This window comes from Mustela lutreola, chromosome 13, assembly GCF_030435805.1.
Source record: "Mustela lutreola isolate mMusLut2 chromosome 13, mMusLut2.pri, whole genome shotgun sequence".
NCBI lineage: Eukaryota > Metazoa > Chordata > Mammalia > Carnivora > Mustelidae > Mustela > Mustela lutreola.
Window position 1 is genome coordinate 30,052,883 of NC_081302.1, and position 22,257 is coordinate 30,075,139.

General features: G+C 43.6%; 1 protein-coding gene across 3 annotated transcripts in view; it reads right to left on the minus strand.

Annotated features, from left to right (window-relative positions):
- SLAIN1 (SLAIN motif family member 1) overlaps positions 1-22,257 on the minus strand; it is a 58,961-nt gene that overhangs the window by 13,155 nt on the left and 23,549 nt on the right. For 2 of the 3 annotated variants that reach the window (XM_059143974.1, XM_059143975.1), the window contains 2 exons: positions 2,870-3,019; positions 468-809 (listed from right to left, as the gene is read on the minus strand). In XM_059143974.1, the coding sequence (XP_058999957.1) occupies positions 468-809; positions 2,870-3,019 (492 nt within the window). Of the gene's footprint in view, positions 1-467; positions 810-2,869; positions 3,020-4,151; positions 4,302-22,257 lie in introns of all 3 variants that reach the window. The other variant, XM_059143973.1, reaches the window with a different exon arrangement.

The following is a 22,257-nucleotide window of genomic DNA, read 5'->3' on the forward strand; positions in this document are numbered from 1 at the left end:
AGACACATCCAGACTTGTCTTAATCTGGACGCACATGAGCATCACTGGGTACGTTTCCCGTTCCTCACTCCGTGCTGGGAACAGGCCGGACACTCAGCTGGTGGGATACAGAAGGAGCCACGGCTCGGCGTGGAGGCCTCCACGGGACTCCCCTGTGAACTCCACCAGCACCCCCTGCCCATCCTGCCCTGAATGAGCCACCGCACAAAGATGCCCCCCACGCATGACCCATTCTGTGGTGGCCACATCACAGTGTTTTTTTGAAGCCCTAAATCTGTAAATCTGGGACACGTCATCAGACGCTGGTCAGTTTTAGATTTTAACTGAGACCAAACCAATAAGGTCCTAAAGACTTACTTCGTAAGTTTGGGAAACATTTACTAATTATTTACATTGACCTAAAAGCCATTTCCTACTACACATAAAGCTCAAAGCACATTAAAGTCCAAAGGGCACATATAACCTACCTCCACTGGTCCGATTTGGTTGCTGATCTGGAGCTTGGGCTTGAGGTGAGTAATACTGTTGCTGCTGGTAATTATTTGAAGGAAAATACTGGGAACTGGGGCTCCTCCTACACTCCCGAATGCTGGAGAAAGTCTGTGAGTGGGGAATGCCTCTTTGGAAAGACGAACATCTTGGAAGACGAGGCTGCGGTGGTGGCAAATGATCAAATTCTTCCTCATCCTCCAGACTGAAGCGGTCATATTCTTGATCGCTACACGTCCCTTTTTTTCCTGAACTCAGTGACACACTGGAGCTATGTCTGGACACAGATGCTGAGGTGGAAGCGTAATCTTGCCTGAGACCTGGGACAACAAGAAACAGTATTACCTATGGAGACTGTTCAACCTAGCAAAAATTAAGTGGCAATGAAGTATCAGAAGAAAACGTGTGCCAGGTAAACAACTCAAATTAAGAGCCATTATCCTGCTCATGGTTTATTAAATCCCAAGAAAACAGACACATTTACCCACCAAACAGGTGTCCAATATTATACTGTTCTGTTCTGCAAAAAGACCGCCCCAATTCCAGAGAAGACTAGATATACTGCCACAGTTCATCAGTCAGTGTCTGTCAATTTCCCCAAATGATCCCTTCTGAAATCTGGAGAGATACTTAGGAAAAGCTACGCATCATCATTATGAATAGTATGTTATGGGTTAGATAATAAAAATAATCACATCTCCTACCGGGGAGGAACTCCTCCTGTCCCTAGCGCCAGCTTTCCAAAGTCAAAGCAAAGTTCAAAACCCAAGCTACAAAATATTTTCTTACAAGGTCGCTTCTCTGTCCTACTTATTACTAATACTATCTTTTTCAAAGCATACTGACACTTCAATAGTTTTGGGTCATCCCAAATGACAACCATCTAAAAATAGTCAAAACGGAAGTTTCTAATTATTCACCTTATTACCAATACCACAATTTCTTAAAAGCAGGAAGTGACATTAATCGTTTAGCCATATGTTTTCAGAATAAGTCGTTGTTATCTTACTACTATGGAATAGTAACATAAAACCGTCTCTTTGCCCCTCAAAGTGTATCTTCTGAAACTCTCCGTAATCATTACACTGTATCTCATAATAGCCTTGACTAATTCTGAAAGCAGGAAATGGTCATGCTTCAGTGAAACGATAGTTGGCTGTTTCTACTTTATGCTGACCTGAAAAGATAACTCCAGAACACACCAAGCCCCATCCAGTGCTCAACAGCTCACTGTGCCTCTTGATGCCTTTATAATAAATACCCCTGCCATAGTTCACTCCTAGATGACAGGTTAACTTTACTGCAGAACCACTGATAAACTGTCCCATTTCTAATTATCTTCTCTTCAATCATTATTTATCCTGAGAAGTTTATTAATGCATTTTAATTGAGCTTATAGTAAGATAACTATACCCTTACATGCAGTTCAAAGAACACAGAGACTGCTTGTGCAGTCTGCCCAGCTCGCCCCAATAGTCGCATTCTGCAAAATTACCAGAATAATACGACACCTGGGATATTGTGATATAAACCCAACTTTTTTTTTTTTTTAGATATTCCCAATTTTACTCAGTACATGGAAGGACTAAGTCCTCTGCATTTTATCACCTGTAGGGTCAAAATATCGAACAGCTCCAAAAACTCGCAAAACACAAATATCCCTCGTGCTGCCCTTTCACCGCATCCACCTCCCCCAAGATCCCACATCCTGTCTGTAAATGCCATCAACCACTAATCTGTCCTCCATTTTTAAAATTTTCTCATTCTAAAATGTTACAGAAATGGAATTATGCAGTCTGAAGTCATCCTTTTTCGCTCAGCAACATTCCTCAGAGCCTCATCCAAGATGCCGCCGGCACCAGCAGTCTGCCCCTTCCTGCGGCGGAGTGTGCGGGGCCACTCCAGGGTATGGGGCGCCGCAGCTTCATGAATCATGCACTGCCCAGAGGGCATCTGGGGTCACACCAGTTCGGGGCTATTACAAATGAAGCACCACAAACATGTATAGCTATTTGTGCAAACACAAATTTCTGCTGTTCTGGGATACGTGCCCAGGACTACAATTTGCTGGGGCCTATAGAAATTGCGTGTTCGGTTTTTTAAGAAACAGTTTCCATAGCAGCTACGCCACAATGTCTTTATATCAAATGCGTTCTGATTGATGTCTTTATATATAATACATGTGTATATCCTAACACCTTCCAATGCCCATGAGAGCCTGAGCAGCACTAACTGGCCCACGTCCAAGGTGGGCTGGTATGAGAAAAAGCATCTAATGTTTACCCATTGCCTGGGGAGAAATGCCTGAGCCTCCCTGCCTCCTTACATTCCAAGCAGAAGCCTCTAGTTCAAGAAGTTTTCTAATTTAAAAAGAACGTACTTTCTTCTTGGAGACGAGCCATGATCTGAACGTCCGTGAGATCCTGTAACTTATATCCCATGGAGATAGAATCATCTTCCAATTCCGAAGTACTCAGCTCACTGTCTATAGAGGACTGGGGGCTGAGAGGGGAGCCCCTGGAGCTGTGACCTAAAATCCAAAGCAAACAGGTTTATTATTTAGCCTGGAGAACGGGTGTCTACATCATGCTTGACATTTCCTGTATCAAGTCAGCAACTTTTTCCTCTAGTTTCCTGTCACCCCAAAATGACCAACCTATCACTATTTAACAGGGAGACAATATGCATATCTTTCACATGTCCATAATTCACATAAACAATTTGTTTTTACAAATTCAATTTTCACAGTTAAAAAAAAAAAAATCACTCTGTACTATACACCAAGAACAAACTGTTAAGAGGGTAGACTGAGTTAAAATTAGAAAATAAACATCTGTCACCAATGCTGAAATCCGCACCCCATTCATTACAGAAGTAGAGATCTAAAGGCATTATATAATACATATCCATGTTCGCTTTCAATTAATAATCAGATATGCTTATCTCCAGTAGTAACTGATTTTTAAATTATAATCAAATAAATTTTTCTCAAACAGGTACAAGCCATGCTCTGAATACAAGTATCACACAGAAAAGACCCGCATATATACACGGAAGCATACACAAAACCTTAATAAAGGAGGGAGCACAGCAGTCACAGGAGACTTGTAGTCACCCACAAAAGTAAAAAAAAAGCAACAAGTTGGGTAAGAGAACGAAGGAAGAAGAGGACCCAACGGGAGAAAAGCTGTAGCAATGGAATCACACCGGCGCGGACACAGGGAAAGGAAGAGAACGTCATCTCACAAAAAGGTACTGTGGCTGTTTTTTCTGCATAGCCCTGGCTTCATTAAAAAAAAAAAAAAAAAAAAGTAATCAGAAAAATAAAATTAAAAAAACCAAAGACACAAAAGCCTTATCTTCCTGAATCCTAACAAAATACCTAACTCGTGTACAACACTGAATGTTAAAAGCACGTTAGGCATTCAGAAACGTCACCAGACACGTAGGTCTTTGCTAACCAGGGAAAACTGCCTACGACACACAATGGAGAGCACGTTACTGGTGCTAAAACGCAGATTGCGGGGCTCCTCTCTGTCCCCACGGTGTGCAGCACGCACTGTCCAGCACAAGATCGCCCTCCACTGTCCGGGGAAGAGGGTATTCATGCTGTTCTTAAGGACTGACAAGGCAAGCAGCTAGTCAAGAAGTTGAAAGATTACCTGTTCTTTCGGGTGTTAGTACTGCTTTATTTGAGGTTTTAGAGAAGCTGGGAGTATTAATGCCATTGCTATAAGGGCTGAGTCTTGCAACAGGACTGTAAGGAAAAGCCAGTGAGACCTTTGAAGAGAAGGGATTCCGCCATCGGCTCGCTGTCACAGAAGCAGACAATAAACAGCAGCAGTTAGCTATCCGGAAGCAGATGCTGATTTGTCAGAGGGAGAAAGGGAAGAGGTTAAAAACAAAAGACAAGACAAAGCAACTTTTCATGAAGAGATCTTGAATGACTTCCATTTGTTAAGGCAGGAATATGTAAGTATAGGCCATTTGTGAATTCCTATGGATACCTTCATTTAAGAATTAGTAATCAGCTTGATTAAAGCCAATATACCTGTGTAATAATGAAAACTTGTTTTGAATTTCTACATTGGAAATGTTTATTTTCTACCCTGTATTTCTGCACAAGGATTTAAGTGTTTTATAGTATATATAAAAGGTCAGTGTCTTAAAAATGTCAAAATTAGAAACTGGGGGGAATGTTAATATTAACTACATATGTCCTATATCTTTTTGTTCCTAAAATGAATTCCCAACCCATTTAGCATCAGAAAATGTCGGTCAAAATTTTTTTTATAGGAACCTGCTCTTGGCTTACAGGACAAACCTAACAGGATGACTGCCTTTCTGAATGGCTGCCATGAGTCCAAAACAAGACTTAGGGAAAAACAATACAAAAAAATCACAGAAGGATATAAAATTTAATGACAGCTATTTCTGATGGCAGGTGAAGAGATCAGCTGGTGATTTGCTGTTTATTTTTTTATAAAAAATATTTTCCCAGTTATCTGGAACACGTGTTACTTATGTAACATGAAAGATAGGATGGTACATACTATTACATCAATACTTCAAAATAAGGACCAAAAAGGAATATTACCTCTAGTGGGCAAATGATTTAATTCCTACATTATTTCACCTGGCCTATTTAATTTACTTCCCGTCTCCCAAATTGCCGCCCCTGCTATTCCTAAGTTCTAGTGATCGTGAAAAAGACCTCAAATTGTAAAAACCTAAGTAGCAACAAACGTCACATACTCTCCCTTCAAGGGATGCAAATTACTGTGCTAGGAACATCTGTTTTTCTGAAAAGCAACCATTTCAACATGTACTAATAAGCAGGACAGGAGGGAACACCTAAGAAATACAGATGAGGTTAAACTTCACTTAAAGCAATAACTGGGTTTGTATTTGCTGGAAATGGGACAAAACCTGGAGAAGCAAGTGTACAGGGGACTGCTGTGACAGGAAGGCCCCAGACCACTCTCAGCCAGCACTGCTGATGCACAGACAGCTGAAAAGTGTTCACAGACGGGCAGTGGGGTGAAGAGAGAGAAACTGTGGGACGCGGGGACCGAGAAAATCATCGGCTCCCACACTGGGATTCTTAACATCCTTGCAAACAATCACCAAGGTGATCTAAAAGAGCAAAACGTTTCCTCTTGTTTCAGCAAGAGTTCTTGCCTTAAGTACCATCCTATTCCAACAACTATGTAAAACAAAATCATTTCCCTCTGGAGGTGAACGAGCTAAGCGAAGAAACTGCATCCACAGTGACCCCACTTTTGGAACTCGCGAGTGTTTGGAAAGGGCCACTGCGGAGAAGACTCGTCCCTAACTCACAGTCACCTCACTTCCCCGATATGTCACTACGAGCGGAGACCTGTGAAGCCAGCATTCCCAGTCCCTTAACTTCGAGATACGTGAACCTCATCCCCAGATACCCTGAAAGATGGGAGTTAATACGAGAGGTAGCCACTCTCACACCTTCAATCTCTAGGACTCCACGTTTCTCATTAAAATTCTATATTTAAAAAAGAAAATCAATAGCTCTTTGTGACGGCTAACTCGCTTAACAGATGATGTTTGATCACTTGCCAAGCAAATTACAGTAACTGCGTGTTCTCACCCACAGATGCGGGCGACAACGCATCCCGAGTAAACAGCATTCACTGCTCAGCACAGTGACTACTGTGCCATTGCCCCAGCCTCCCAGCACAATGGCACAGTGATTGTGGCTCTGACAGCAAGATCCCACTAAGAACACAATTAGCATCTATTGCAAGAAAGAATGCTCTACATTGTCCTTGGCAGGGAGGGTTTTAAGAAGAAGGAGGGGAATTACCCTGGGGGCAAGCTAACAAAACAACAGCGTTTTCGAACAGTGCCCGAGGCTGTGGCGAGTCAGAGGGGGGAAAGGAGCGGAAGCCATCACATCCTAGTCATGCTTCACTATGCAGGGGAGGATTACCACAAGTTAGAACAGGACGCATTTTTATGTTTGCTTGTTTGTTTTTTGAGGAAAACTCTACACCCCAATGTGGCGCTTGAACTCATTGAGTCACCTGCTCTACTGAGGGAGCCAGTGAGGTGCCCCCAGGAAGCACTAGAGCATAAAACAAAAGAACCTTCTACAGGGCCATTTTATCTTTTTCGATCAATTTCATGGACTTTTCATATGAGGATGGTAAGTTATTTGAGAGGCTCAGTGATGGTTGCGATGACCCTAAAAATGGAATAAGACAATGCTGTTATAGGAGAAAATCGCTAATAACGTTCGGAACAGCAGTTATGTTGTCTTATACTCCAACTACAAAGTGCTACCTGTAACTCCAATGCTTTTCAAACTTGAAGGTGGCATGGACTCCTAATTTTTGGTTCTATTCCGACCCTTGAAGAGCAGAGCTAGGCCCAAACACCAAGGCGCACTGAAGGTTTTCATTCCCAAACACCTTAAGTTGAGCTGCCTCCCGGGACGCTCTCTTCCGCATGCAGCTTCTGGATCGAGATGCTCGCCACCCTGCACCAGATGCACGCCCGTCTACTCAGCCAGCCTGTGGCTGCCACCACTGCCTCCCACCAGCCTGCTGCCCCCCTACCACCACTGCCCCCACCAGCCTACCCCTCACTACCACTGCCCGCGCCAGCCTGCCCCCCGCCAGCCTGCTCTGAACTCACAACCACAGCTGCGTCTGTCAGATACTACTGAAACTGTATTTCTTTCCTCCATTAAAGTACGGCGGTGGCTCTTCACAGCACACAGGATCTGGAAGGCACATGGGATCATCTCGCCAGGACCCTTCCCCACCATTGGGCCCCGCTGCCCACTCTAGCGTTTCTGGCTTCCTTGCTAACACCCTCGGGCAGCAAAACCTTCTACCGTGCCTCCCTCCTCTAAAAAGCATCTTCTACTGAAAAAAATCTGATCAAGTACTAATGTACAGACTGGTCCCTCTTTCTGCCAAAATAGTGTCTAATGGTCAATTATTTTTGGTACATCTCTAAAGTTGCCAGACTTAAAAAATAAATTACAAATCTGTAAAGCTATTTTTGTACATCATTCAGTATAATACACCCCCCAAAAGAAACTTTAATTTGCTAAATGGTCCAGTGATAATATAGAGCAAATTCACAAAGGACAGGATAGGTTTAAGAAAGAATCTAAGTTGGGGCGCCTGGGTGGCTCAGTTGGTTAAGCAGCTGCCTTCGGCTCAGGTCATGATCCCAGCGTCCTGGGATCGAGTCCCACATCGGGCTCCTTGCTCAGCAGGGAGCCTGCTTCTCCCTCTGCCTCTGCCTGCCATTCTGTCTGCCTGTGCTCGCTCTCCCCCCACCTGCTCTGATAAATAAATAAAAATCTTTAAAAAAAAAAATTAAAAAAAAAAAAGAAAGAATCTAAGTTTATGTCTCTACTCTGAAAACTATTAATAAAAAAGTGCCCAGCAACAATGACATTCCTTCCATATCTTACCTAAATTCATAGAAAACACAGTAAATATTCAAATTTTTGTTGAATATATAGGTTTCTGCATAGAATCAAAATCAAATTTAGGAAAGAATATGACTTCATTTATATAAAAGGAAAAGGTATAACTGATCGAATGAGCTCAGTGACAACCCTCAAAAGACTGGTGCTCCATGAAGCTACGAGCTCAACAATAAGGCAGGGCTGGAAAACTTTCCAGGAACAATCCTCCTCACACTTTCTTCTCCCTACAGAGAGAGCCATTCGGTACCTAGCACACCGTCTGGCATACAGTAAACAGTCGAAGCCGAGTTTCCTAAGATTCCTTATTTCAAACCATTTTACCATTCCTACCTTAATCTCTAAATGATTCTGCTCAACTTTTAAAACTTGTTAACTATAATTCAATATACACAGTATCTTTGAAGATAGAAGTTAGTTTTGACCTTTCAGCCCAGCTAAAGACTCCATGAAGAAATACACCTATAGGAGCACAATTTTTTAATACTTCCTAATAACTACTAAGTTGTTGAGCTTTGTGTTCACGTTCGTGTGAGCTTCTGGTGTCCAGCTAAGTGATTTTATGTCACTGAGGGCTAGGCGTTACGGCTGGGTCACTGACACATCAAGATCAAATGGGGGTCGCGCTCTCATGACGAGCTCATTCCTGCAACGCTGCGTGGCACAGTTAAGGTGAAGGATGTGCCGAGAACAAGAAGAGTTGGCAGGAAACCGTGCAAGAAGGCAACACAGCTTCCTCAGACTCTTGAAACGCTACCACTTCTTACAGTCAAAGAAACTGTTCACCAACAGCTAAGAGAGCGTTTCATGGAATTTCTATCAACCCCACTTCCAACGGTGTAGCCTCCGAGTTAGGTGAAGCAGTCAGTCCTGGAGGGCAGCGCTCTTACTTCTTCTGCTGGCTTCTAACCGTGCAGCAGCATTTCGAATCAGGGCCTGTGGTCTGAACGTCTGTGTCCCCCAAAATGCGTGGTGACATGCTAACCCCCAAAGAGGAAGGTATTACAGGTGGGGCCTCTGGGAGAAGCTTATGTCCAGAGGATTGAACCCTGGTGAACTGGACGAGTGCCTTACAGAGGCCGCCCCACGGAGCTCCCAAGCTCTTTCCACACACGAGGGCACCAGGAGAAGTGCGCGGCCCGGCAGGCGGCCCTCTGAGCCTGAGCCTGGACCCCACCAGCTCGGGATCGCAGGGGCCAGCCCCAAGAACTGCAAGCCATAAAATCACTGCCATTTATAAGCCACCTCCTCTGTGGAATTTTGTTACAGCAGCGGGAGCACACTAGGATACGGGAGGAGGTTTTTCTAGGAAACAAGCCCTCACCTTTCCTACTTCTACCCTTTCACCCTTCAGAGGAAGAGGGTAAAGGCAGAACCGCAGCTTGTAGGGCGGTGGCTCAGTCTAACCCGCCACATCCTCTTCTCTCTCATGAAGCAGGAGATCCAGGGTCATCGCCGAGAAGGCCAGAATGATCCCAGTCAGTGTGGAGAAATCAGTCTAGAGCAGCCCTATATGACATGTTTTACTTCTTCAGTTCTTAGTAAGTCTGATGAAAACTCATTAAAACCACATTTCAGATCTGCTGTATTAAAATTCACAGAACTGCTGTCTAAGTAAGTCATAAGTTTGTATCTCCTTGCTCGTGGCTCCTCTCAGCTACCCCAATTTATATTCTCCTCCCTCATTGCCTAACCCAGGATCTTCCTTGAGAGACTGGCCAACTCTTAAGGGAATCTTCACAGGCAAGACCCTGTGTACTTACCCCGAGCCAAAAATTTAAAAAAACAAAAAACATGAAGTTCTCCAGAAAGCCGCAGACACCCAATATTTACAGAGCACCTCCAGAGTCATTCCTTCATTCAAATATTAAAAGACCCAAAACCCAAAAACATGAAAGGTCAGTCTCCATCAATGATGCAAATATCTTCCAAAGACACACACAGCACATGGTTATCTCCCTGCTCCACAGCTGTTCTGAGAAATCTGGCCCCGTTGCTACCACCGGCTTTTTAAAATTCATTTCTCAGGGTGCCTGGGTGGCTCAGTGGGTTAACGCCTGCCTCTGCCTTCGCCTCCGGTCGTGATCCCAGGGTCCTGGGATGAGCCCCGCATCGGGCTCTCTGCTCAGCAGGGAGCCTGCTTCCCCCCCCCTCCACTCTCTGTCCGCTTCTCTGCCTACTTGTCATCTCTGTCAAATAAATAAATAAAATCTTTAAAAAATAATGATAATAATAATAAAATAAAATAAAATTCATTTCTCTATTCATTTGAGCAGGCCCCCACCACGGGGCTCTAACATACCAGATGCTGCCGATACGGAGATGGATAAAATATGATGACTGCTCACCTCCCCCCAACTCCAATTTCTGAAGACCAGCTAGTGCGGAAGGCAGGCCAGTCAGACAGATATGCACGTGACGTGACAGAGTAAGTGGAACAAAGGCACCGTGAGGTACGCTCACACAGCAAAGATGGTGACTCACTTTCTGAGGGAGTCCAAAGACTTCACCAGAAGACATTATGTTCAACATGGCTCTTGAAGGTTGAGGGGTTTATCCTGCAGGGTACAATGCCATTCCAGGCAGAAATAACTTTTATGTGAAGCCAGGGAAGCAAGACAAAGACAAAAAGCATGGCCAAGGAATGGCGAATGTGGTTTGGACTGAGGCACGGGCTCGAGGGAGGAGAGCTGGGGCCAGCAGCTTCTTACTGCCCTCAGAGGATGCGCTTTAATATTCAATTCATGTTCTGACTGAGAAGCAGAAAGGCATGGTCAGATACACACTTTATGAAGAGGACATAAATCGTCACTTAGAAGATGGACGATACGGACAGAGAGTGATGACGGGAAGACCAGTTAGGAGGCTTCACAGCAGAGCTGGTGGGACATCACAAGGTAGCAAGACAGATCAGCAGAACGTTTGATGAGAACCATGTTAACGAAGCCACAGCTGAGCGGAAGAGGAGTCACCGGTACCCTACTGAATACAGGAAGTGGAGGAAAGGAAGCGGCCACGGCTAACACCACAGTTTCGAAGACACTGAAGCCATCCGCTAAGATGGGCAACGTGAGATACGCACGCTGCATGAGAGGAGAGATGAGCCGTCTGAGACAGTTACAGGACATGCCGACGTGCCGGCGATGTAGGAGCTGAGAGTTCGGGAAAGAAGCTAGAGAGGAAGAATTTGGGGCACATGAACAAGCAGATGTTAGATGAAGCCACAGGCAGAGATGGAATCACCCACGGGAACGTACATTAAGGAAAGGACTTAGGAACAGTTACGAGTGGATAAAAGGAGACTCAGTAACAGAGACCAAGAAAGGTCACTGAGAGAATTCAGGAGTTCAAGGATCAGTAGAGCCCCCAAACACTAAAGGTAATGAGGGACGGCAACCTGGAAAGAGCTGTTAATATGGGAATTACTGCAGAGAGGTCCCACAGGATAAAGACTAAGAAACAGCAACTCGCTGGACAACTGGGCCACTGAGGGGAGCAGATTCAACAGAGGAGCTAAAGCCCGAAATCCGTGTTACAAGGTCAAGCAGATAGAAGATGAGGAAGAAAAAAATAACTCCTTCTAGAGCGATCTGGCCATAAAAATAGGAAGAAACAGGGTTGTAGTTTGCAGAGCATGAAATTCAAGGGAGGAGAGTTTTAGGATAAGGGAAAAGACCAGCATATTAATAGAATGAGAACAGAAGAGAAACAGTGGAGAAAACAATAGTCTACAGAAAAGGGGATGCACTGACGCGGGGTCCTGGACATCAGGAGGAATGGGACAGAGAGCGAAGGTGGAGCGAACGGCCTCGGGAGAACAGAGGGTTATTTCCTCCCCCACAACTGGGAGGCCGAGCTAGTGAGAACACAGAGAACACAATAATGGCCTCCTTGATCCGTAAATTAGAAGGCAATAAACATGCTCACAGACAGAGGCTCGAATACAGAACCAGCATAGTAGAAACGGCCTGACCCCCACTGGAGAAGTCCAAGTGATCGCCCAGCGGGATCTGTAACAAGGGATGAGTCTAAAACTTGAAAGGTGTTTCTGTTTAGATGGGTGACTACTGTACCCTACTGACTGCAAGGTCATCTGCCACTGGGGAATTTTAGAGGTCTTTGGTAAGATCCTGGTAAAGGGAGTTAAATGAAGGGCTAGATGGCTATATTCAATGCTGGTGAAAATCAGAGATCACAGCAACAGGCTAACACAAGGGTGGGCCAACGTTTCCTGTAAAGGGCCAGCCTAGTCGTCATTTTAGGCTTTGCTGGCCATTCAGTCTCCGTTGCAACTACTTCCTTCTGCAGCTCAGCAATATGGCAGTCAAAGACTACACATAAAGGAATGTGACTGTGCTCCAATATAACTTTATTTATATACACTGAGAGTTGAATTTCATAAAAATTATGGGTCATAAATTTTTATTTTTTCCAAGTATTTGAAAACATGAGCAGCATTCTTATCTCACAGGCCATACAAGAACAGGCTGAAGGCCAGATATGGCCACAGTTGGCCAACCCCTGGGCTAACACACATATCAGTTCTATAATACTCACTCTGGAGAACACACAGAATTAGAACTGCATTGTAAGGGTATTTCAGGTGTTGGGATATAGCAATGACAGCCAACGGTATACTTCTTTACTGCAATTTTTCATAACCTAAAGACCAACAAAAGATTATAAGGAGATTGGCTCAAGAATCCAGATACCAGAATTCCAGTCTCACCCTGCCACATGCTGGCTCTCCTATGGAACAAGTCATGTAACATCTTGGTGCTTGCAGAATTCCCATGTGACAAGGCATGTTTGTGGGACATTTAATAGTACATAGGGCTGTGGCAAGCACAGGAAAAAAGTTTGCAGTTTGTGGCATGCATTCACAAACTATAATGCTTTTTTTTTTTTTTTAAATAAGCCTACGGAAAAGTTACAGCTAGCTGGAGGAAAACCATACTCTAAATCCAGAGGGGGAATGTTCTAGAAGCTAACTAGGAGAAAGGAGAGTTTAAAAATATTCTGCTCCTTAACTCTGAATTCTTGGGCATTTTAACCTGCCCTCTCAAAATGAAGGGCATGCTTTCTACATCAGACCTTCTTATCTAGACAATTTCACAGACTCAGTCTTTCCCCAGCTCAGTCAGAGGCAAAGTACTAAACCTTGAACATTCCACAGTTTGATCAGGGTAGGTCAACAGTGCTCGCGTATGTATCCAAAGTCTCATCTCAGAGGAAACGTATGTCCCAAATAGCACATTTTAAGAAATATGGTTTCTTCAAAACCACAGGCTTCTAGAGTAATGTCTCTAACACTTAAATAATGGTGTTCTTTACCACCGAGTCCTGGAAAATAAGGCCCGAGAAAGAAAGGGAAGATAAACGTTCAATCCTCTGCTTGTATTCCTTCTTCACACAACAGGTGGGCAGGCCTCAGTACTAAGCCAAACTGGAGGGATCCCATACGTGGTCTTCCACTCACACCAGCAACAGTGTGGACTTATATCAGGGAAGGGATGGGGGACACCACATCTTTTAGTACCTGTTATTCTCTTAGGTTGGCAGTAAGTTTTATCTAGACCACAGCATTTTGACCTAAACCCACACAACACCAGGGCAAGAAGACTGTATTTTCACAAACCAGCCTCTCGGTTATAAACTTCCCAGGTGATCACTTTATGTTTGTCCATACCTAGAGGCCAGAGCCTGCAGAAATGCTTGCACATTGATGTGCTCGAATATTTGCGCTAAACTTAAAGGAATTAGGGAACATAGGTAAAGATAGCATTTTACTGGTTCACTCTTATAAAGTGACTGCCCAGACTGAAATACAAGTCTTCTTAAGGGGCTCTTAATGTGCTTCACATTAAGTAAGCACTGCGGACTTGGCCCCAGCTTGAGCAAACCCCCTGGGGCAGGAACATATGGCTGGCAGCTTATCTGATCCCTTACTTTTATTGGGTAAACTTGAGCAGCATTAAGTTCTCCGCCACTCTCCATGACCTAATGAACATGCACACGGGGGCTGGGAAGGCCTGCTACTTCTCCGGACCAGGTGTTCTCAGCACTCTCTCCAGACAGTCACAAAGTAAAGGAGATTCAACTGTTATGCATTTGCCAGTATATTCACGTAAGGAGAAAGGCTACGGAACTAGTAAACCTCCCTCCCTAATTGCTATCCTTAGTGAACGTTTATTCAGGATAAGTTAGTTGTACCCATTAGTATACTTGTTACATGTCCATATGTGTACCTGTGTTTGTTACATGTTAACACATACTTATGTTCATAAATGGGTGTGTGTTACATGCTAATATACATTTTATGTGTTTAAATATATATTAAATATTACAGAACACTGTAATACTCAATATTCAAACCTGCGGTTGTATTCAAAATGTAACAAGTTACAAAAACATGACATACACACCATCTTAAAGAAACATCAATAAAAGAGATCATTTACCCCTACAAATAATACTAGAGTTAATTAATTGAGTAAGTTTTAAAATGTATGAGATTTAAAAGAAACTAAGGGATTGTATACGTGCAATGACTGGCAGATAAACATTTATAAATGTTTACTACTTGAATGAGTTATAAGATTTCACCATGAAGGAGTTTTAACCACATTTATTCCATAGGGATTTGACTTTTATAATTATTCTTAATCTTAATGGGTCAAACGTTTTCTAGGTCTTAGTAGTAAAGTAAGACATGCTGGTTCAAGTGTCCAGTTGTCACCATGTAACAATTGGACTTTTTCTACTTCTCAGACCTTCACCAGTCTTGGGACTGCCAAACACTCTTCCCACTGCTCCTGTGGGTGTTTTCTAACCAGGACAATGGTCTGAGAACTGAAAAATGAGGATTGGAAAGGGAATTTTCTCTGAACTGTCAGCTAACATGTATTTACTTCATCACTGGTCAAAACGAAAGAAAAGCTGCCAGCTCCAAGCACACATGGACCAAATTCAGTGTTGCCCATCCCTGGAGCAAGCTCTGCCTGCAACTGCACAGATGACCAGACTTCCCATCTCCAATTAACGGGGGGGATTTAAAAACACACTGACTTCAGCAGTAATTACTCTTCAAAGGCATGTTCTTTTAGAGACCCCATTTTTCCTTAGACTGGATGACTATGACTTTAATCTAACGTAAGGACAGTGAAAATAGTCACAAAATGTGAAAAGTCAGCCTTTGTGAAAGTCCTAATTTAACCTGAAAAGAACAAGGGAGAAGAGTGACCTAATCATCTGCCAATGACGCGATGTTGTCATGCGGATTCTAGACAGCTGCTCCTAATTTGGACGCCAGCCACCGTCAAGCCATGACTGCCAGCCAGAGTGACTTCCAAGCTCCATATGGCTGTAACAAGGTAAGTCGAGGAAGACGCTACAGTCCAGTTCTACAAGAAACAGGCTTGATTTCCTCATGTCTGAAAACAGTGTGTTTCCTCTTCAGAAAGATAGACTAGACCACCGGTTAGAACCTCCCTGCCCTTGACCATGTCCAGTGTGTTGGGAAATGCGAGCCCCACAAGCTACTAGAAAGCCCTGTGTGCTCCTGAATACGAAGAGTGATGGAAACAGAATTTGGATATTCCTTCCTCTTCGGTATCTCCTGGGCTAAAATACTCTTCTTTCAATAAGGGACACAATACATGTGCTTATAGTCCCATGGGAGAAAAAGCCTCTGACCCATTAGTCTTGAGAAGCAGTAGAAAGTAAGCATATATCATTAAGAACTTAGATAAGGAAAAAACTATTTTCTTGGCCCTAAAAGTAATGGCTGCATGATTTTATTAAAATGCCTGCATACCGGGTGCCTGGGTGGCTCAGTCAGTTAAGCACCCAACTCTTAATTTCGGCTCAGGTCATGATCCCAGGGTCATGAGATCGAGTCCTGTGTCGGGCTCTACATGGAGCCTAAGATTCTCTCCCTCTTCCTCACCACCAACCCCCCAAAATTAATTTAATGCCTGCACATGGAAGAATATTAGAATATACACGAAGGTCTGAAACAGGAATCTCGTTCCCTTTCCCACCCAGATCCGCTTTCCCGGAGTTTTGTTTGGGAACTTGGGGACAATTCTGTAACTACTATGTGACTTTCAGCAGATAAACCAGTATCACCTTGTTGCCCGCTGATTCGTGGCAGTGAGAAAGTCAGATATTGAGCCCATGCTAAATCCCTCTTCTCTTTCATTCCCAACTCCAGATCTCACAGTTCTGTTGTTACACTGTCAAGGACTACAAGTTGCCCATTCTGTTGGACAGCTGTGAACAGGACAACTTTAAGGTGACCATTGAGCAACACAGAGGTGGCATTTCAGTGTTCTGACGGAAGCTTCGCTCACTGGGGAGCTGAGTATGGTCAGAGGGGCCAGGGAAAGGAAAGGACTTGTCTGGCACCAGCCCCCAACCACTGAGCGAAGAATGTCACAAGCCTTGAGAGCCTACCCATTTCCTCATCTCCCTGCTCCTGGCCTCTCCTGGGGCACCTCCAGAGCCACTCTGTTCCAGACTCATGGATCTCATGTCCTTGTACTTCCTCCGCCACTGAAACAGGGTACAGATGGTACATTTTCTAAATCTTTGCAAACCCAAATCCCCTTCCATTTGTCTCCCCAATCTATGATATGTCTGGGCACAACATCATAGTTTAAAAATACCTTTCCTCAAAACTACAGAGACTGTATTCATTTCCCAGCTAAGCAGTCAGCATTCCTCATGAAATGCCTGAGGTCTATTACACTGCAGATAATGTCTCTTCTTTTTGAACATCTGTAGGGCTTTAACCCTGGAAATTCAACCAGGATGTCTGGGTTTAGGTCTCTTCTCATCTGCCTTAGTTCATACCAGGGAGCTGTCTTTGAGCTCAAAGAAATTATCTTCTGTTATTTATTCTTCCTTCCTCTTCACTGTCTGCTGTTCCTGCTTACAGAACTGCTGAAGATTAAAAGTTTGGAATCTGCCCTCCATGTCCCCTAACTTCTCTCATATTTTCTCTTTTTGAGGGGGATCTCTTTTGACAAATACGGATAAGCAGCTTGGTTCTTAGCCCTGTCCATTCCAATTCCATACTGCTAAGAAGTTAAAAATGACTACAAATAATGATTTGCTGCTTTTTCCCCAGTAATCTGTTCTTATTTAAAGGTGCAGTATTCACTTAAATCTAAGTGCACGGAGCTCTTTATTCCCTTAGCTTCTTATTTCCTACGAAGTTGCTGATCTGTTTATTTTGTTTATGCTATTAACTTCCCCAAAAAACAAATGAGACTCGGCCCACTGGTCTCTATTTTTGAATACAGACTATGCTTATCTGTATATATAAGTAACTGGCACGAACAACTTCTGCACCAGTATAGGTATTACCCTGATAGGCCTCCAGCTTAAAAGATGGACAACAGACACTACATAAATGCCTGAGTTATTCCGTAAGCAAACTTCCCACGAGATGCCTCGACATGCAGCAGCAGAGTGACTGAGGGTCCCAACAGTGCAAAGGAGGGCGGTCTTTATGCAGGAGTGGAATGCTTTATGAGTTCATCTACTAGTCCCCCCAGCTCAGTCTACCGTTGGACATCAAAATTTAAGTTCCCTCAAGCTCTGCTTCTCAGTCAGGGGTAGGGATCCCACACTTAGAACTCTCGGTCTTCTTGAAGAATAGGTATCTGGTTTCTCCGGAAGACTAAACATCCAACTACTTGCAGTCACCACTTTTAGCACACGCCAGCAACTCCTAAAGCGGAGTATCCTCTTACTGATCTAACTTAGCTTATCTAAAACTGCCATAAAAATGGACAGTCAGACTGAGCATGCGCAGGCGCGGCAAAAAAAAAAACCGCATGTATGTAATATGAATATAGACACATGTATGATGAGGACGTATCTGAATTTCACTCACACACACACACACACACCCTGTTCCTCGAAATAAAATTTTACAGCTACAATATAAAAAAAAATTAAATTCACAAATAAAAGCTGACAAGAGCTCCAACACTCAAATGTATGAAACCTATTACTATATAAAAGTTTAAAGCTCCATGTATTTTAAGTAATCAAGAAGATCAAAGTGTTTTATATATATATATATATATATACACACACACACACACACACACACATATATATATATATATATTTTTTTTTTTTTAGAGATTTTTTATATTTATTTGACGGAGAGAAACACAGCGAGAAAGGGAACACAAGCAAGGGGAGTGGGAAAGGGGGAAGCAGGCTCCCCACTGTCACACTGTGCAGGGAGCCCAACCGGGGATTTAGTTTGATCCCAGGAACCTGGGATCATGACCTGATCCAAAGGCAGAGGCTTAACCGCTGAGCCACCCAGGCGCCCTCAAAGCTTTGTATTTTCAAAGTCAATTAAGTATCATGAAGAGCGTGGCCATATTTTAAATGACCATTGCTCACAAGAAGTCACACAAGAAATACAGGGTATTAATGGAAGAAAACATTTCCAAGTGTATCTAAATTAAAGAATTCCCTCAAAAAACACAAACAAAATTCACACACACACACACACACACACACACAACCATGCTCAAAAGCCCAACTTCACTCACATGGCTAAGAATTTCTAAAATCACCATTTCATCCTCCACATCTTGCCAGACTTAAGAAAGGCTAGAAAATCAACAGTTCACTTAACACTCTGACACTTTCCGTTTAGGGTCAGGTCACTCTGCTGAAAACTACGCAAAGGCTTCCAAGCCGTCTTAAAGCGCGAAACCCTTGGGCGCCTTGCACACGCCGCACACCTCCCCCGTTACGTGCAGAATCCCTGGGCTCCCTTCTTCTCCCTTCACCTGTCTCTCCTACACTCCCACAAAGGCCTGCCATCTCCTCCCGGATCAGGAGTCTCACCCCTGCGCCAGACCTTTGCGCTGCCGGCCTGGGTCGCCCTCCCGCACCCCCACCACCCGCATTAACTCTCCCTACAGCCTAACCCTTGCTGACGTCGCACACATCCCTGGGAACGCGTCTCCCGGCCATCAAACCCCTCAGACTCAGGTCCGCCAGCACCATCACGCCTGTCTGAAAGGAAAGGAAGAAGAAAAAAGAACAAGAGCGGCTACCTGCGCAGTCCGTGATACTGGACTGCTGGCTCTGAGGAAAGGTCCTGAGCTCGCCTCACCACGGAGCCCCTCGTCCCTAGCACGGTGCCTGCGTGCAGCCAGGGCCCCGCGCCTTTACTGCACGAGGAAGCATCTGAATCGTCTCTCGAATCGAAGCCCAGTGTTGCAGAAAAGGAGAGGCTACGAATTCTTGCCTAAATGGACAATTTATGTAAAGGTCCCAAGACACAGCCATGAACATCTCCCAGAATAAAATTTCACTGTCAATCGCTAGAGCACTGTGAAAGCAGCAATCGACTACCATGGGAGAGTGTCTATTGCTTTATCTGTTCTTCAACGGGGTAAGAAAACAGCGTGTCAATGATAGAGAGTCACTGTAACAAACATTATATGCGCGGTCATAAGCTACTGCTTATTTTAATAACTTCCTTGTGCTAGAAATGCAAAATAAAAACAGAACAACGAGAAAACACAGAGAAACACATGTAATCGGCAAAAGAAAGGAAAGGAAGAGTGTCTGGCAAACACATGCCCATGTTGCTGGATATAATGGGATAGAAACCGCAGATTTCATAGGACCACAATCCTTATTGATTTGCTACTTATTGTACCAAGCATCATTCCCAATACTGAAGCACGCGCTTTGGGACTATTCTGAACATAGGAGAAAGCAAAGATGCCATCAAAGGCCACAGCCATGACAATGTGTCTTCCATTTCTGCCACACAAGAATAATAAATAGTGGGGCACCTGGGTGGCTCAGGTGGTTAAGCCTCTGCCTTCAGCTCAGGTCATGATCCCAGGGTCCTAGAATCGAGCCGCGCATCAGACTCCCTGCTCAGTGGAGAGTCTGCTTCTCCCTTTCCCTCTCTGCCTCCTTGTGCTCCTCTCTGTCAAATAAATAAATAAAATCTTAAAAAAATAATAATAAAAAATAGCAAATGTCAAGAGACCCCATCTCTCCAGATTATTCTTCCGATTAGAAAGGCACTCCCTTACAAAGTTTACCTAACATGAACTGCACAGAGTAAGTTTTAATTTTGTGTTCCCAATTTGACAGAGCACCTCGAGATTGGAAACATGAGCTGATGAAGATAGCATCTCAGGCCAGGCAAGGAGAGGCTGGATGGGGTCCAGGAGACAGACACTCAATAACTTCCTAATGTTTCAGTTCAATCTGTGCGGCTTTTAACAAATGAAAAGACCACCTTGAGAGCACTGGATTAGTTGACAACTTTCTTTTCCATCGGCTAAGTTTAGAGAGGAATGCTACATCATAACAACCAAGGCAAGCACAGGAACCAGTATCATAGGAAGATAAAAGAAAAACTCCGTTAAGAAGCAGTATCTATTTCCATGTGCTTAGCATATAATCCCAGAGGAAATGAAAGATGCTCATAAGGAAACATGACCCAAGGCAGTAACTGTGTAGGGCTACACTCTTTGTGAAAATTACACCCACAATCCTCAAATGTGACCTGTCCTGATTCAATAGTTATGGATATTCAAGGATCTTCAGGCAAGATAAGCTTTTATTAACTGGCCCCAAATTAACTAAGCCACATACTGGGTGCTTCAAATTACTCAGATAAGCTTTTTTTTATCATTATTTGGCTATTTAACATCCCAGCCCCATGGCATGGACTCACCAAAGGCTCTCAATTAGCCTTACTTCAGTTTAGGGTGTCACGTGAGTTAAGGCTCATGAAATTTCTATGGGTGTTTGTTATTTACAGTCTATAGGGTGGGGGTAAGGGCGCCTGGGTGGCTCAGTCAGTTAAGCATCTGCTTCCGACTCAGGTTGTGATCCTGAGGTCCTGGGATCGAGCCCCCAGACAGGCAGGCCCCCTGGCTCAGTGAAGAGTCTGGAGTCTGCTTCTCTCTCTGCTGTCCAATCCCCCCCCACACACACCCATGCCGTGTTCTCTCTCGCTCTCTCTAATAAATCTTAAAAAAATAAACAAGTGGGGGAAGTGATGAAGACCAGAGAAAAGCATGTCAGAAATGGAATACATATCGATCTAAGAAGCAGCAGAAGAAAAAGAAATAGTTAATGAAGTTGCTTTAAACTTTCTACTGTTCTTAAATGATACTCAAAACTTTCTAATCTGGGATCCCAACTCGAACAGATATGTTGACTTACAGGTATAGAAAACAAACCCCCCCACCAACCCAAAGAAAAAAAATGCTATTAGTTTCCTATAAAGTATAAACAGCCAAACTAAGAGGATTCCCTTTATGTTCTGGTTCACATTCTGAATAAAGAACTGCACAGTAGGATTGTGTCCACATAATCCCATAGCACTTCACACTTATCAAAGTAATGTTACATTCAACACTGCCTGAAATCTTTCTAATAGCCCTGTGAAATCTGTTAAATGTCCCCACTTAATAGGCAATGGGCTAGAAACAAGTGGCATGCTTTCTTTCTTTCCTTCACTAAAATGTAACAACGAGCTAATACTTCACACCTGTCATATTGGCTGGCGTCGAAAAAACAAGAAAAAACAAGTGTTGGCGAGGATGTGGAGAAAAGGGAACTCTTGTGCACTATTGGTAGGAATGAAATTGGTGTAGCCGCTGTGAAAAATATCACAGAGATTCCTCAAAAAATTAAAAATAGAAGCACCATACAATCCAGCAATTCCACTTCTACGTTACCCAAAGAAAAAAACACTAATTCAACAAGATATATGTACCCTATGTTCCCTGCAGCATGATCTGCAGTAGGCAGGACATGGACGTGATCTAAGCATCTATGGACAGATGAATGGATACAGGAGACGTGGTGTGTACACACACACACACACAGATACTACTCAGCAATAAAAAAGAATTAAATCTTGTCATCTGAAACAACATGAGGTGACCTGGAGGGTATTACGTTAAGTGAAATAAGACAAAGAAAGACAAAAACTGTATGATTTCACTTATCATGTGGAATCTAAAAAGCAAAACAAATGAACAAAGAAACAGACTCAAATACAGAGAACAAACTGCTGGCTGCCAGGAGGAAAAGGGGGGTGGGGGTGACACAGGTAAGGGGGTTAAAGAGGCACAAAAGTTCAGTTATAAAATAAGTCGTGGGACCGTGACCTGCTCTTAATCAAAGTTAAGGAACATGGAGGCCTAGTGAGCCCCATGTCTAACTACTAAATCAAAATGCCCCCCACCATATTCATTCACTCC